The 16190-nt window shown below is 37.6% G+C and overlaps 1 protein-coding gene and 4 non-coding genes across 6 annotated transcripts; 1 reads left to right on the top strand and 4 right to left on the bottom strand.

Annotated features, from left to right (window-relative positions):
- Positions 1 to 124: 124 nt before the first annotated feature.
- kncn (kinocilin) lies at positions 125 to 11533 on the bottom strand. Of its 2 annotated transcripts, XM_067605893.1 has the most exons (6): positions 4927 to 11533; positions 2953 to 3021; positions 2719 to 2790; positions 2070 to 2163; positions 929 to 1024; positions 125 to 285 (listed from the first exon to the last, which is right to left on the bottom strand). In XM_067605893.1, the coding sequence occupies exons 1-5, from the start codon at positions 5072 to 5074 to the stop codon at positions 940 to 942; spliced, it is 468 nt and encodes a 155-aa protein (XP_067461994.1). In that variant the 5' UTR covers positions 5075 to 11533; the 3' UTR covers positions 125 to 285; positions 929 to 939. The 2 variants fall into 2 exon arrangements, with proteins under 2 accessions (XP_067461994.1, XP_067461995.1); XM_067605894.1 differs by lacking the exon at positions 929 to 1024 and having other exon boundaries at positions 4927 to 6182.
- On the bottom strand, positions 9384 to 9455 carry trnag-ucc (transfer RNA glycine (anticodon UCC)). The gene has a single exon. It is a non-coding gene; the product is annotated as a tRNA-Gly (tRNA).
- Positions 10269 to 10342, bottom strand: trnai-aau (transfer RNA isoleucine (anticodon AAU)). The gene has a single exon. It is a non-coding gene; the product is annotated as a tRNA-Ile (tRNA).
- trnaw-cca (transfer RNA tryptophan (anticodon CCA)) lies at positions 10701 to 10772 on the top strand. The gene has a single exon. It is a non-coding gene; the product is annotated as a tRNA-Trp (tRNA).
- Positions 11534 to 11739: 206 nt separating the features above from the next.
- On the bottom strand, positions 11740 to 11811 carry trnap-agg (transfer RNA proline (anticodon AGG)). The gene has a single exon. It is a non-coding gene; the product is annotated as a tRNA-Pro (tRNA).
- Positions 11812 to 16190: the final 4379 nt, after the last annotated feature.

Raw genomic sequence — 16190 nt, 5'->3', positions numbered from 1 at the left:
GTATCTTTGGATATGTTTATTAGACCACATAAAAACAAAATCATAAGGTGATCTCAACAAACAGGCCAAACTCAGCCAATATAACATTTCAACAACATAAAATAATAAATCAGAAACATTAAAATTACGCCAACATCTATATATTTTGTCCCACATTTGAAATAAACAAAATGAAGAACAAACGAAGAAGGTTCGGGGCTCTGATGACATCATGGCAGGTCTTGATCAGAGGGTGATTGCTTCAGTTTTCGTCTAGATAAGACATCTGGCATGTCTGAAGAAGTCCTGCAAATAAAGCGTGACTCATGTGAGCATGTCGGTCTGTTTTCTGCTATACAGAGTTCTGTTTACTTTCCTCTAGTCTTTACTCTTGAGTATTACTGGCCCATTTAACTTATTTAGCCGTCTAAAAATAATTTAAATGAAACAACAACAAAAACAGAACTCACTGATATATGCAACTGGTGACAGGGGGTTGCAAGAGGACACTGACACATTTCAAGGGGTTTACGAGTCAAAAGGAACCCAACTGTCAGGTTGAGTTTTTTCAAAGGCTGGAAATCATTAGTAAAGACTTTCTTGACAATTTAACACAGTCGTCTCACACATTTTATGTTCTGCTCTGGGTCATTACTCAGGCTGATGAAATTAATAAGAAAATTAAGTTTGTCATTGAAATAAACGTGACCTTAATTGTTTATCAATATTGCACATCTAAAAAAGACACTCAAGGGTTTGTGAAAATGTTTAGTTATGGGCTCGACATGTACTTTATGTGCTATATGTGGATGTTCGGTGTCACATTGGTCAACACGTGTTGGAAAAAATTATATAACCTGACATAATTGAAACCTATCTAAAATCTGGGTTACCATGGCAACAACATCAAAAGTGACTGTTTGACTATGAATATACGGTGATGCCGTACCTTGGAAATGTTCACTTTTGAAAGTCTCCTCTTTCTCCTGTAAATGGCTTGAACAGGCAACAAAAAGCTCCTCTGTTTGGTGTCTGGTTGACTATTCTGTTGACAATGTTGTTACGATAAGATAATATCTATAACTTGCAAAAATAATAAGTTTATGATCTACCTGATATCATCAACTACAAACTAATGAAGTGTAGCTGACGCAGAGTTGCAGAGATACAAAGTAAAGATGATTTTCTTGTCATTATAGCATGACTTAATAAACACAATGACATTTATATTAGGTGATAAATAATTTATTTTGTCCACACAGAGCATAGAACACGTGCGTGGGTTAGAGTTGATCTTCACATGAGCATTTGTGACGCATGACTGTTTTTTTTGGACAGTCACATGAACTTTGGCTAAACTTAGGCACAAAAACTACTTGGCTGTCCGAAAAAAGCCACGGTCATTGCTAAAAGGAGATAGTTAAAGTTCACACGGCCACTTGAGTTCATTGTCAGTCATATTCGGCTGATGCTGTCGTTTTTTTTTTTGAGAGGACAGTCCCTTTTGTGATAGCAGCTCAAATAAATGAGTCTTCTGAATAAAAAGGAAACTGATATTGTAAGAGAGAATTAGATGTTTCCAAGAGGCAGCATAAAATTGGGCCAAGCACTCATCCCCGAAGGATCACAAAGAGCTGTAACATGGATCATTTACACTCACCAAGACCTACATTAGGTTGGATATGCAGATCATCAAGTCTTGCAAATCAAGCAAAGCTTCATACAGTGTATTTAACCGTTCTACGTTGCATGATTATGGAAATGTACTCATGTGTGCAAGTATGCTCAGAGTGTGTGTGTCTCATCATACTTTTCTACTATGAATAATGTCCATATGCAACAGTGTTGGTTTGGCTAAATTTTTTTTGGGATGAAATGTAATGTTGACCACATGACACTTGTTTGTTGTTTGTGGCAACAAAAGCATGAAAGTTGTTCATAGTTTAGTTTAGGGAATTAAATTGATTAGGGGGAAACACTCTAATCATGGAAACTACAGTATGATTAAGGATTAGAGTCAGAGAACGATCATTCTACTGTTTATATCATCATTATATTACAATTAGCAGAATAAAGGGTGTGTCTCGTACCCCTCATCTGGGTTGGTCTCAGACACTGGTCCCCCCTCCACAAAGGTTCCCATTCGGCTTTTAGAACGCTCCAGATTTAGTTGACTCTGAGTCCCTGCAGAGACCACAAGAAACACACAGTATAACATCACATGCACCACCAGTCTGTGGAAATCTGCAAACTTTATCTCACTAAGAATCCAATAATGAATGATTTTAACATTTATTTTGTACTTTTGATGAATTGCGACTTCTATAAAAACTTTTACGAGGTGTCACATGTTTATATCGCCTTGTAAAATTTCAGTCAGACTCTTCTCAGCACAGTGGTTCTTTTCTCTCTTACATATTTGCTTGATCTCATAATGTTTTCCATCTGGGTCAGGAAAAAGTGGTTATGAAAGGAGACAGCATGTTGTTGTTGTTGTTGTTTTTTTTAACCGCACCCCATGATATATTAGAGAGATGGCTGACGCTCTCCAAACACCACCTTGAATCAACATCTCTCTCACTGGTGTTAACTATTAGCTCTCCAGTGTGCAGACAGGTATCAGATTTGTTATCAGCAACATGACATGGGTTTGAAGGCTCACTATCAAGTAATAAACTTAATACTAGACCTTTGAATGGTGTGTGATAGCTGCATGTGATTAATTGCCTTCACACTCACCTTCTCTTTTTAGTGTCTCTATCGGTGGTTCAGGAGCAGGATTGGCAGGTGTCGGGTGCACTCTGAAGTTTCCTGGGACAAAAATATTGAAATTTTCAGAGCTAAAAGGTTTATTATTGTCTTTCAATAACTGCTGCACATGCAATGAAACAAGATTTTAAAATGCAGTTAAATTCACAAGTCTTTAAAATTTTAAACTGTCAAATAATTAATAAAAAATATTAAACAACTTACCAAAGGACGGAAGAATGTGGTTGATGTTAAGCCAGGCTTTAATGAAGGGGTAGATCGATATGAGTAGGCCTAGAAAGCAGAGAGTATAATTAATCTGTTGAATGATTAACTAACACTTTATTATAGTGCCCTTATCAATATTGGCTGAATTAACAAGCAGCTTTTAGGTGTGTAAATTGTAGTCACAATCTTGGCTTGTAAAAGAAAAAATAATCAATCACATTTATTCTTTGTAATTGCTGTTATAAATGCATAAATCTAAGCACTTGCACATTCCAATTCACAGCAATCTGCTAATTCAATTTGTCCATTTTTCAAGTGCCACAGTGGCCACACCAGAGGGTATGAAATTATCCTCCAGTTTTCACTGACGTTCATACTTACAGACGTTACGACCTACAATAACATCATCATGCTGCAGTCCTCCTAACGTAGCCTTCAGATTATTTTTAGTGTACCAGATGCAGTGTGTGATGTTTCTTCCTGTTCAACTTGAAGTATTAAGTAATATCTGAACCGCAGGGCTTGTGTGCCTCTCAGTGGCACTCTGCTCCAATTCAACAGTTATTGATTTCCCTTATAAGCCAGAAGAACTGGCATTAAACCCTGGCAGCTCCTGAGGGTGGCTGTGATGCATGTCTGTGCTTAAAATGTCATGAAACTGCAGAAGGAGTGACAAGAGTCTGCCGAGAACACTCTGTTCATACTCATTAGTCAGCCTGTGTGTCGGAGGAGGCATCATGGCACATAAGCCCCAAAACACATAATTAGATGCTGCTTAGCTGCACAAGTGCTGCCAGGGTGGATGTCTTGTCAAGCTGCTGTGCACAGTTTTGATTTGCCAAATTCTTGAGTGCATTTAAATGTAGACTGAAAGGCAAATTAATAATTAAAAGCTGATCAAATCATCAGTGAGAGTGTGTTTCACATTAACTATGCATGCTGATGTCAGATCAAAAGGCCTGGCCTTTGCTCTTAACTCTCCAGGAAAGCAGTTAAGACGCTCCTTTATCTTGGCAGTGCAACTCCTCCAGATATCAGTTGGTTCCAGTTACACTGTTGTCTCAAATGATCACATGGTGTGTTTTACAAGTGCGGTGGATGGAAAACGCCACAAGCCACAGATCTTTTATCTGAGTTTTTTACCTTTTTTTTTAACATATATTTGTCAGTTGGCCTGTCATACATGAGGATGTCCTCCATGAACCAGACAAAACTAACAGACCACACTGCTGTATGTGTAAAAATAATATTAATAATTGCAAAATCAAAAGTTTTTTTCTTGTTTTCTGACCTTATTAAAACCCAATAAACCCAATAAAAGTAATGACGCAGTTACTCTTCCTTTTGCCACATACTGTACTGGCTTGCACATTTGATGAAGGTAAAGCATTGCTTATAAATTATATGATGCAGTGTGATGAACACAGTATCATGTAATCTGACACACTTTCTCATTCAAGTGAATGGGAAGGCGTGTCCAAACTTCTCACTGGTACTGTATATTTATTTGTTTTGTTAACCAAAAAGTCAGTCACAGACAAAAGAATGCACAGTATGTTATCCTAACTAGAGGTCTATCTCCCTGATAGTTATTAGTATTATTATAGTTTGCAATGAGACCCAAAACAAAAGTGATGTGACATTTTCTGTAGCGACCTCCTAAAACATGTCATTCATTCTTATAAAATCAAGAAAAGTCATGTAGTATCAATGTGAAAAAACAAAAATAAGCATGTTTTTTGAGTTGCTAAAGAGGGATCGGGGTCTACAGGACTCCAAACATAAGAGTTAATCCATTATCACAGTAGCGAATCTTCCATCAATACTCAGTGACAATCACTACGGAAAATTACTTATGTATGAGATACAACATTCAAAGCAAAAAGCAAATAAGACAACAAGTAACATTTAACAGTTAAATAACTTTCCCACATCTGGGTCAGTCATTCCTAAATGGAGTTACACACTCACCGAGGCCCCCCGCTCCCAGGAAGATGCCTCCTACAGCATCAGCATCACACTCCCTGGACACCCCGATGATGATGCAGCCCGCCACAATGCTGAGCAGGGCCGAGCCCACCCGTAGCCCATGGTACTCCCCAACGCTGATGGGGTTCATTCAGCAGGTGGAGGCCCCCCCCCACCTGCCCTACACACACTGAACAGTCCTGACACTGTACTCTGCTTCCACTTGGGCCCTCGCTGCCATCTGCGTGAGCCTCACCTCAGCCCTCCCTTTCTTTGACTCTCTCTAACACAGAAACACTTTCTCTGGCAGAGCCTACATCTCTATTCTCTGTTGCTCAAGAAGTCTCATGCATCTTTAAAGATGGAGCTCTGGTTTCCATTGCTACAGAAAATTAGAAAGCTTGTGTGCGCTGACTCTTATGACAGCGACACACGCGCTAAAAATCTGATCACAGCCGTCTTTCTACCGAAACTGGCGTTCGGTATCACGCGCACAGTGAATGCATAGAGTGTAATCTACCAAAAATGAACATTAAAACGACAAATAGCTGTGTGGCAGTCTCGGACACGTGCAGTGCATCAAGGATTGATAAGTAAGACATAGTCGTGCGACTAGAAGAGGGGAGGGCAGAGCGAGAAAGAAAGGATGACAGTTAAGAGACAGAGTTAGAGTATGTGCTACTTGTGTGATTTGTCTGTGATCTTGAAGGGAATGTGTAACGAAAGGTTCAGAGAGTCCTCTACAGTGGGGGCCCAAGGCCATCCACAAAGGCCTGCAGTTGCCATAGGAATAGCATATCCATGGCAACAGAGGGAAAAAGAGGGTAAGCAGGATTAACACCAGTGAATAGGATAACAAATGAAGTTACTGGGTAGAGGAGAAACAGTGACACATTTCCTGTTCAACAAGTAAACTCCTTCCATATTTCGCAAGAGCCGCATGCCTATATCAATTTTTAACCAGTGCAGGTAATACGGTGTGTGTGTGTGTGTGTGTGTGTGCGTGTGTGTGTGCAAAGGTTCTGCAAAGACATACCACCTCATACCTACTTCGTTATGGCTGTAGGTACAAACTTTTGTGGCTTGAGACCATTTAAAACAAATTGATGTTAACTTGCTACCTTTCATCAGAGGCTATGTAATAATAATAACTTAATTTATATAGCACTACAGTTACAAAGTGCTTTACAGTAAAAACAGAAGACATTTAAAATACAAAGAGAATCAAACAATCTAAAAGCCATAAAAACTAATCACATCATAAAAACACAAATAGAATAAAATCAACTAAATGCTATAAAATATAATGAAATCACCAAAAAGCAATTTGAAACAAGTGGGTTTTTAATAGTGATTTAAAAGACGAGACAGAGTTTGCAGCCCTGATCTCCCCAGGCAGGTTGTTCCAAAGTCTAGGAGCCCTGACTGCAAAGGCTCTGTTACCTTTGTGTATCAATCTGGACCTTGGAACAACAAGAAACAATGCATCCGATGATCTCGGGGAGTGGCAGGGGACATAGGGTGATAAGAGATCTGATAGATAATTTGGGGCAAGGCTTCTCTGGGCTCTGCAAGTAATCTATAAAATCTTAAAATCTATTCTAAAAGCAACACGTAGCCAGTGAAGGGAAGCCAGGTTTGGTGAAATGTGATCATGTTTCCTAGACCAAGTTAAAATCCTGGCAGCAGAGTTTTGGATGAGCTGGAGGCGGGAGAGGGATTTTTTGCTGATGCCAGAGAGCAGGGAATTACAATAGTCCAATCGACTGGTTATGAAAGCATAAACAACAGTTTCCAGATTTTTGGCAGAAAGAAATGGTCTAATCCTTGAAATGTTTCTGAGATGATAAAAGCAGAATTGAACCATTGAATTAACATATTTATCTAGCCTGACGATTAGATCAAAAATGACACCAAGATTTCTGCAATGCTGAGTTATTGAATGAGAAAGTGAACCAAGACTGTTTGAAATGTGGTTGTTTACACTATTTTAACCTATGATTAATATCTCTGTCTTATCAGCGTTTAGCTGCAGGAAATTTTGTGACATCCAGTTGTAAATGTCATGCAAACAGTTTAGCAGTTTTTCAGTTTGTTCTGAAAGTTGTTATCAGAGTCACAGTTTAGATTGATATGAGTATCATCTGCGTAAAAATTGAAACTGATATTATGGGTGCGTATGAGGTGGCCTAGAGGGAGCATGTAAATGGAAAAGATGATTGGACCCAGCACCAAGCCTTGGGGCACCCCACAGTGAACCACCATCGAGCCCAATTAGAATCAGCAATACCGATACAGAAACGTCTGTCTTTTAGGTAGACCTGAACCATTGCAGAGCAGATCTCAAGACAGTCCAGGAGGGTGTCATGGTCAATCGTATCGAATGTTGCACTTACATCCAGGAGAACAAGAATGGATTTATGATCAGCATCAGCTGACAGCAATAAGTCATTAATGACTGAGAGGAGCAGTTACAGTACGATGATTTTTTCTAAAACCAGATTGGAATTTCACAAAAATATAATTTTCATGAATAAAAGCAAGCAGTCGATCTGCTGCATCCTTTTCTAAAACCGTAGCTAAAAATGGGAGCTTAGAATAATTATTTAAATTGTTAAGATAAGAAGAATGAAAAGACAACTTTTTTAACGTTTAGTGGTTGAACAAGATCAGTTTTTAAAAAAATCAGGAACAGATCCTGTCAACAGAGAGCAATTTAAAATTGGCATAATAGATGGAAACTGTAATAAGAACGTCCTTTAGAAATTTTAGAGGAAGAATATCTTAAGGACAGGTTGAGGGTTTCATTTTCATTATCGTATCAGTCAGTGAAGATGGAGAAATTGGATATAATGAGCAGAGGGAAACTGTACAGGCCTCATAGGCATTTGGAGAATCTGGGGGAGAAATACAACGTCTAATAATTGAGATAATTCTGGGTACAGAAGGAAAGAAATTCATTGCATATCTCAAGGATGGCATCTAATATGTGCCCCCGGGGAGGATCATAGACACTGCTCACAATGTTGAACAACATTCTTGGGTTGGAAGTATGTAGATCTAGATTTTTTAACCTCTGCATTAAAAGTCTTAAGAAGAGACCTCAGATGTTCCAGGTGAAATGTGAGTTTAGATGATTTCCTCAAATGCTCCTCTATAAATACTATAGTATATACATATACTATATTCACTCGAAGAATCATTTCTACTCTCTCAGATGTTATTTGAATATGTTTTCAGGCCCGATGAGGTAAACTATCCAGTATTTTGGAGGAAAATAAAAAATATGGCAATTTTGCATTGACAATATGGCGTTTGGGTCTTTTCTGAATTGTTTACCATCTTGTGACCCCTCAGATGTATCTTGCGACCCCTGGCAAACCCCCAGACTGATTTCTGCAGGGGATACGGGATGGAATTATATATTCTTTCAAAAATAAGTTCAAATGATGTATTGTCAATAATGTTGTCAAGTTTTGTAAATCTCTCTATCCAAAACAGAGGTGACTAGTGTGGTTAAGAGTTTTTATTGGTTTTTATAGTCATTATATATTTATTATATGTTCTCCAATGTCTATAAGAAAGTACAACATATCTCCCTTAAGGTGTGAGTGCATAAGCTATATGAGAAAGGAAAATTTGTGTTAATATTTCTGGGAACTTCTGGGCAACTGAAAAGAAATCTGCGGCTGTGTACACTGGAAGGGAATACAATAATCTGAGCTGGGCATTAAATGATTACAGGCATTGGTGGCGGACCAGCTGTAGTGCTCACATAATAAACACACTAAACTAAATGGTTGGTTTCCCTAAATCACCACACCTTGAGCTAACAGTGTGGGAGGCTGAGCGCACACTCGTTATATGTGAAGCAGTAACCACAAATATTGGTTAAGTACACATTACTCTGTGAGGTCGCTAGCACTGTGTCCTTTCATGGGATGTGGGAATCGGGAGGTTTTTGATTGCTCAACGAAAAATGATTGCGATAAACAGATAAAGTATTGGGATACATTTATGTCTGAGGTTTTTTTTTTTATAAAGATAAAGTAAATATGAAGCTGTTCGTTAATTTATTTTTCAAGTTATCAGGTATCAGGTATCTCCCCACATTTAACTATTCCCACAGAAATAATAACATACATTCATTTTACAATATAAAGACCAATAACATCAATAAACAATAGCAACCGTCTATTTGTGCAAAACATTAGCATTGACTGAATTTATATTTTATTGCTTAAAACAATTTGCTTTTGATTACTGACTTCTAATTTATCCAAATCATATGAATTTCTATTGTCTTTCTCTGCACTGGCATGTACAAACTTGCTAAGCAGATACATCTCCATGTAAGTAATTTCAATATATTATTAGCAGCTACAATTGAAGAAGAGCACGGGGAGTAGAATAGTTTAAACAGCATAAGCGGAAATCAGTGAGACAAAATGAAAAAGCTTTGCGTTGGCCGGGAATCGAACCCGGGTCAACTGCTTGGAAGGCAGCTATGCTAACCACTATACCACCAACGCCTTGTTACCAGAAGAGACCCCTACTTTTCTTGAGCTCAGACTCCTTGGTCTAGTACTATTTTAATAAAGGGGGCATATGAGTTTCGAGCTTTTTTTTTATTTTATAGGTTTTATGTATTGATACACTTTCTACAGATTTCATGTTCCCATGCATCCAGATGTTTCTCTTTTCTTGCTGCAAGAAGTCCCTAACAAGGACAGCTCAGAAAAAGGTAGATGATTAACAGAAAGAAAGATAAAGGAAAACAATAATAAGCGCAGTATTATGTGACCGCCACACAACGTTGCGGTTTCACTGCAAATGCATGAAATGTACCGGCTGTTTCATGCGTACTGTAGAAAAAACGACTGTAAATCGCATCTGTGGCCGTCAATCCAACCACCCCTAAAACTGCACTGCGTTTTTATTTTGAACTTTACGGTGATCGCAGGAAACAGGAGGCATTCATCCATGATATCAATAAACATGGCAAACCTGTTCTGTCATGCTATGACAACATTTCACATTATCCATCGTCCAGAATCTACATTAATCCACACTTCATATTGACTTTTTGGCAAGTAAAAAACGAATGCATAAAAACTACTTTTGCCTGCAAGACAGTTTTCATAAACTACTCTTAGTAATGCAAAATATTTTTTGTTAAGCAACAGTACCTCATACCTCCAGTACATATACATGTTACATGTATTGGACAAACGCTAGCTGCAGCCAAGTTCGCAGCACACAATGGGTAAGCAACATAGCTGCCACAATGCAATGAGAAGGAATATAATGTAACTGTACTCAATAAAGTAAGTCGCAAAACTAGTTGGCCCGTACGGGGATCGAACCCGCGACCTTGGCGTTATTAGCACCACGCTCTAACCAACTGAGCTAACCGGCCACAAGCACTGTACGATATAGATATCATTGAATACCACACCGACCATCGTTTTTCCCGGTTGGTGTTGTAGGTGTATGTGTGGACAGCAAATTACCGCCTTTCTCCAATCACTATTTATATATGAGTGATATAAATGAACATTATGGCGTGTCAACATTTACTTACTTTGATATCTCTACATTTGAAATAATAAAATGCATTACTGAAGAACACCAGCAGTCTTTTCTAACATTAATCCTGTTCCGTTCTCTTTTCTCAGTCTTTATGTTGAACAGGGAGCAGAATTATGTAACATAACTAAGAGAAAAGCCGGTATATGTCCACCTTTATAAACGATCTCTACCAGCTTTACCGCATGGACCTCGTGGCGCAACGGTAGCGCGTCTGACTCCAGATCAGAAGGTTGCGTGTTCAAATCACGTCGGGGTCAAACCTTTTGTAATTTAAATTAAGAAAGTCATCCCTTTAAGGTTTTACTGTCTCTAACTTACCCCCCTGTAGTCCACCATAATGCTAAGAATGGTATAAAAATTAAATAAACGTGAATTTCTTCAATGGATGTGTTATTGTTCTCTGGTGGTGTTAAAGCTTTTTACATTTTAATTTTGTCTACTTAGTAGGCTAAGATTAAATATACATCCAGTTTTCTACCATACCACTATCTTAAAATTTGTGATATTGATTTTTTTAGCCTTTGTAGTGATCCATTTTTGTTATTGTTTATACATCATATTATGCACAAGCAGAACTTCAATAATAAAACAAACTAAGTTATCTTTAGTAGGATTTCAGCTTATCTCTTAAAACTAATTTCAAGTTCTCAAATCAAATTATAGACACTTAAGGAAAGAAATAAATCATATTATTTTTATTCCTTTCCTTTTTGCACTTATTCAATAATGTCACATTTAATAAAGCTTTTTATTATTATTTATTTTTCTTTTCCACTTTCTTTTTCTAAAACCGTTTATTTGCTCACCCCATTGTTGGTATTATTGTATTGGTTGTCTTTCTTTCTGTAATGCTTGTTGTTGTTGTGTGGTAAAGGAGGGAGGGTAGGCGGGGAAAAGATATGAAAAACGGTGACCTGTGAACCCGAAATTGTGATTACCATCTATCTGTGCTTTTCAATAAAATCGTATTAAAAGAAATAACAATTCACTAACGTCACGTCGCTTTTACTTTACACTTCTATTAAAAAAACAGAAATAACTTACTAGCACAAGTAAGTCACCTGGTGAGAGGAAAGCCTGAAATAACTCTTGAAATCTCTGTGTGGATATTGACCTGAGGGCCGTTTCCATATGCACTGTCAACACTGCGGGACAGACTGAGGTAAGAAACTGGAAGGTTAACAGAGAGCAAAGAAACAACAACAGAGGGGGGAAAAAAGTACAGGGCTCGTCCGGGATTTGAACCCGGGACCTCTCGCACCCTAAGCGAGAATCATACCCCTAGACCAACGAGCCAACACGCTCGACAAGAGCCAGAAAATTCCCAATTGTATGTAATCTGGGTGACTGTACAAGACATTATGGACATAGCAATTTGTTTAAGAAAGGTGTTTCTTTTCCTGATTAACGGACAGTAATTGCCACTAATTACTCAGTATCCGTTTTAATCGCAAAACGGTTACAGGAACTATTTTACCAACTATGGCGAGATATAACGTTACAACTTTTGTGTTGTCTTCACTATATTGGAGGGAGATAACGTTACTTTAAATAATTAGTCGAGAATTAACAGTAAGTGAAATATCTTGTTGCAAGTGGCTGACTGGCGCCTGTGAAAACTCTGCAGTTACAGGAATATTTGTTTCTTAAGCCGTAACGTTTAACAAATTTAACTTGGTTAACGATTTCTGAAATTTTCCCACTGATCTCCAAGAAGACAGTCGGTCAGGTGAATTTTTACATAGCTTTTATATTGCGACTAGGCTCGTCTAGATCAACTTTACACTATTCCCCGTTTCCAAGCTAGTTTAACTAGCTTAACTTAAACTAGCCTAACTTCAACCCCACGTTTACGTCAGAGAGGAAGCTGTTAGCTAACGCGAACTAGCATTATTATTAGCATGGTAATGTTAGCTATCAAGAAACAACTTGACTTGCAATTGGTGAGAAAATAATGTCATTCTTATTGTTAGCTAACTGTTATGAAAACGAGCGCTTTATCGCTATTAGCAAAATTACATACCTAACTCTAAATCCTTCTTCTTAAGGACGAAGTGCAGCAAGAGCCATGGCCTCTCGCTGTGACGTATGAATGAGCGCGACGCTCGTGGCTGGTTGATGTTACGCTAGGCTAGTTTGGCACGAGCAGCATTAGCAGGTCTTTTTTATTTATTTTTCTATTTAAGTTGTATTTTACTTTTTTATATATTTTTTTTATTTATGAACTTTTTTCTTTTTTACAATTCAGAAAAACTCGAACAAATAATAAACAAAATAGAACAAAATAAAACAAACTGTTGGTAGCGTTGGTATGATTAGATAATTAATCTGACATTAATTTTGGGTTGAGCCTGGCTGATATTCATGCATTAGTTTGCATTTGAGCAGACATGCTAGTCGTGTATAGTTATGTATGTGGTGGCATTATGACTAATGCTAAGCTAACTGGCAGAGTCTAGTCAACTGCAGTCCCCTAGCTACAATGTGAGCCTTGTTTATTATGATTGTTTTATAGCTGCTGCTGTGGCTGGCATAGCCAGACTAACCTGTTAGAGGGCCCCAGGGCTGTTGAGCCCCTATGAACCCGACCATCTGTGCAAGGTGTATGTATACAGTCACCTTCAAGTACAACTTGTAAATAGCGCTCACTTCAACGTCCAAATTGCACTGGGAAACTCAAATATCCAACTTTTCAAGTTTCTTTATTGTTACATCTCATTACAAAAATGTAAGAGAGTAAAATCTTCAATTTCAGCTCCTCGATAATGCAGTAATGAAAAAAATAAATATTTAAAACAGTAAAAGCTATAGTAATAGATAAAAGAGTATAAGCAACAAGAAGATTATAAAACATATGAGTGCATGTAAAGTGGGGTGTGCATGTGTCCTACCTATAAAATATGATATATATGTATGTATATATTATATGTATATGTACATATATGTGTGCTTCTATATGTGTGTGTGTGTGTGTGACATCAGGCAGGCTGCAGGCCGTCAGTGTCCATGTTTATAAGCCTGGTGTCCCGGTGGAAAAGGCTGCAGTACCGCTTGCCAGATGGTAGCAGCTGAAACAGTCCATGGTTTGGGTGGTTCGGGTCTTTAATAATCCTACTGCCTGCTGTATATATTGACTTGGCACTTTATAATACGCAACTGCATGAAAATCAAACAAATTAAATCAAACAAGTTTTTGGAGCCTCTAGGGCCTTAGGGCTCTGGGGCAGTTGTCTGCTTGGCCTGGTTAGTTTGCCAGTTTTGGGATATGATGCAAATCCCTGCCACACTGGACTGACGCGCTGCATCAAACCATCAAAGCCAAGCAAGCACGTGTTTGGAAAAGGGCCAATTGTGACTGGCAGTGGATGTTATTATTACAAAGGCTTAGTTAGTAGTTAGTACACTATTTTATTTTTATTTATTTTATTTTACCTTTATTTTACCAGCAAGTCCCATTGAGGTCAAAAAACTCTTTTACAAGAGAGACCTGACCAAGGTAGCATCCGTACAAAATCACAACATATTAAAATACAACAGATACAACATGATATACAAAAAATCACAATAAAACAGAAGAATAGCTATTCAAACACAGTGGCCTTTCATGAAAACAACTGCATGCTTCTATCACCACATTCTTTATGATGCCCTTAAATCCATCAGTGTTTCTAATCTTTTTGCAGATTATTCCATGCCCAAGGTGCCTAGTAGATCTGTCAAAACCTGGGGAACATTAAAGAGCAACCACTTGGAGGAGTGTAGCTGGTTACTACCAGACTACTAATTACATACAGAGGTTGAACAGGTACAGTGATCTGACATGGTTGAACTGGCTGAGAGTTGTGAACTATTTCACAATGTTTTTTCCTATTTTCAGAGAGAAAAGGTCTGGAGTGCTCAGAAGCTCAGAAGTGTGATGAAGGTGCTCTTTGGTAGGTAACACAAAAGTTCAAAAAAAGAGGAAAGATCCAAGGCACTCTTCTGGCAAAAAAGTTTAAAAGCCTTTATTCAGATGGCTTTGTCATAGTGAAATTCTTAAAAACAGACAATACTTGTGCATGTTAAAACAGAGCTGGGTTACAGCCCACATGTAGCAGCACAAACAGCCTTCTTCAGGATGTTGCCCTCAGCACACATTTTGACCTATTTAACGGAAGTAAGTTCAGGTGATGTAAAGAGTCACCAGCCTGACACAGTTACCGCTACAACAATAGCCACAACCACAATCACAGCCATAGCTACAAGTAGCATTTCTTCACCCAACACACTGCCAGCCACAGAAAAAGATTACATGCTGACAGTTTCTCATAATTGCTGTTTGGTGAAGTTTTGGACATGGCACAAAGAAGCATCCTAGGAGTCATCAACCATATGTGAATGTATTACAGCAAAATCATGGATGTGTACTCATGATTACTAAGTATTTAGCAATGAGTAAAGTTTGAAAAGTAGTCTAAGTGCAGTAATGTAATGTCCTAATCCTGCATCAGGGCAACTCTCAAGCAATGTAATGACATGTCATTGTATGTATAATAACATTTCAAAGTGAGAATAAAGCATACACGAATTAAGAAATCTTTGTAATCTTATTACAGTAATATTAGAATTTGTAATTTTCATAGTATTTGAAGTTGTAGATCTACTCTAATTAGGCATCTGTGGCAGACAAAATACGGTCCATTGTCTATCTTTATTTCTTCATTTCTAGACATTTTTAACATATATTAAACTGAGTCCAGTAGGATCTGAGCATTATCCAATTAATAATTTTGGTGAGATTGTCATCAACTCATGGGAGGAGAAAGAGGCTCTTTTCTAACAAATGCACACAGAAACAGCCAAAAAATAATAATAATAATTTAAAAGGTATCTAGAGACTAGTAACCAAAATTTCTAAATGGTGTTCTATTTTTTAATGATTTTTTTTTTTTTTTTGATGATATTTTAGTGTTATAGTTATTCGTTAATGGTGGTGGTCTACACTTTTTTATTCTGGGGAGAAGCATTGACATCGTTATGCTGCATTTAGAGGGTTTATTATGAGAAGCTTACATTACTGTGTTCAGTGTGGGGGGTGGCACGCTAGGCCTGTGCCATATTGTACTGTTATCAACTGGGACTTTAAATTTCACATCCTCACGTGTCACTTTCATGACTAAACTGGACTTTACATTATACATTGCACTGTTACGTAATTTAATTGTTTATTGCTCATGTCACATTTAATTTTTGCACTTATCACCTTCATATATTTACATATATACACTTAGTTTCTTTCTCTGTAGCACAGTCCATATTTTCTTTGTACAGTCAGTATTTCATTTCAAGTTTTATATCCCATTTTAAAACTATTATTATTCCATTCTGTAAAAAGATTTTAAATTTCATCTTTCTCTTCATCTTTTTCATTCTTCTATGTTGTATTTGTTGTACTTATCTCTTCTCATTTTCTTTATGTTAAATGTTTTTAACACTGTAGCACTTTAAGCTTTACTGTTAATGAAAAGTGCAGTACAAATTAAATGCATTATTATTTATCATTAAATGCTAAGACACATTCTTTGTATGCTTGCATACTTGACTAATGATTAAATTTCAATTCAATTCAATTGATAGGAGCTTTATTGGCATGGGAACAGACGTTTACATCGCCAAACAAGTGTAGCAAACAGAAC

The sequence above is a fragment of the Thunnus thynnus genome, chromosome 12 (genome assembly GCF_963924715.1).
Source record: "Thunnus thynnus chromosome 12, fThuThy2.1, whole genome shotgun sequence".
Lineage (NCBI taxonomy): Eukaryota > Metazoa > Chordata > Actinopteri > Scombriformes > Scombridae > Thunnus > Thunnus thynnus.
The sequence above is the reverse complement of the archived record's forward strand: the minus strand, read 5'-3'. Positions and strand labels throughout refer to the sequence as shown.

What these genes read in the sequence shown, in the direction of transcription:
- kncn (XM_067605893.1), bottom strand. Translation starts at nt 5,074, where the DNA reads ATGAACCCCATCAGCGTTGGGGAGTACCATGGGCTACGGGTGGGCTCG. An exon ending in CCACATTCTTCCGTCCTTTG is followed by an intron (nt 2,791 to 2,952) that starts GTAAGTTGTTTA and finishes TTTTTGTCCCAG; the next exon opens with GAAACTTCAGAGTGCACCCG. An exon ending in AGAGACACTAAAAAGAGAAG is followed by an intron (nt 2,164 to 2,718) that starts GTGAGTGTGAAG and finishes TGGTCTCTGCAG; the next exon opens with GGACTCAGAGTCAACTAAAT.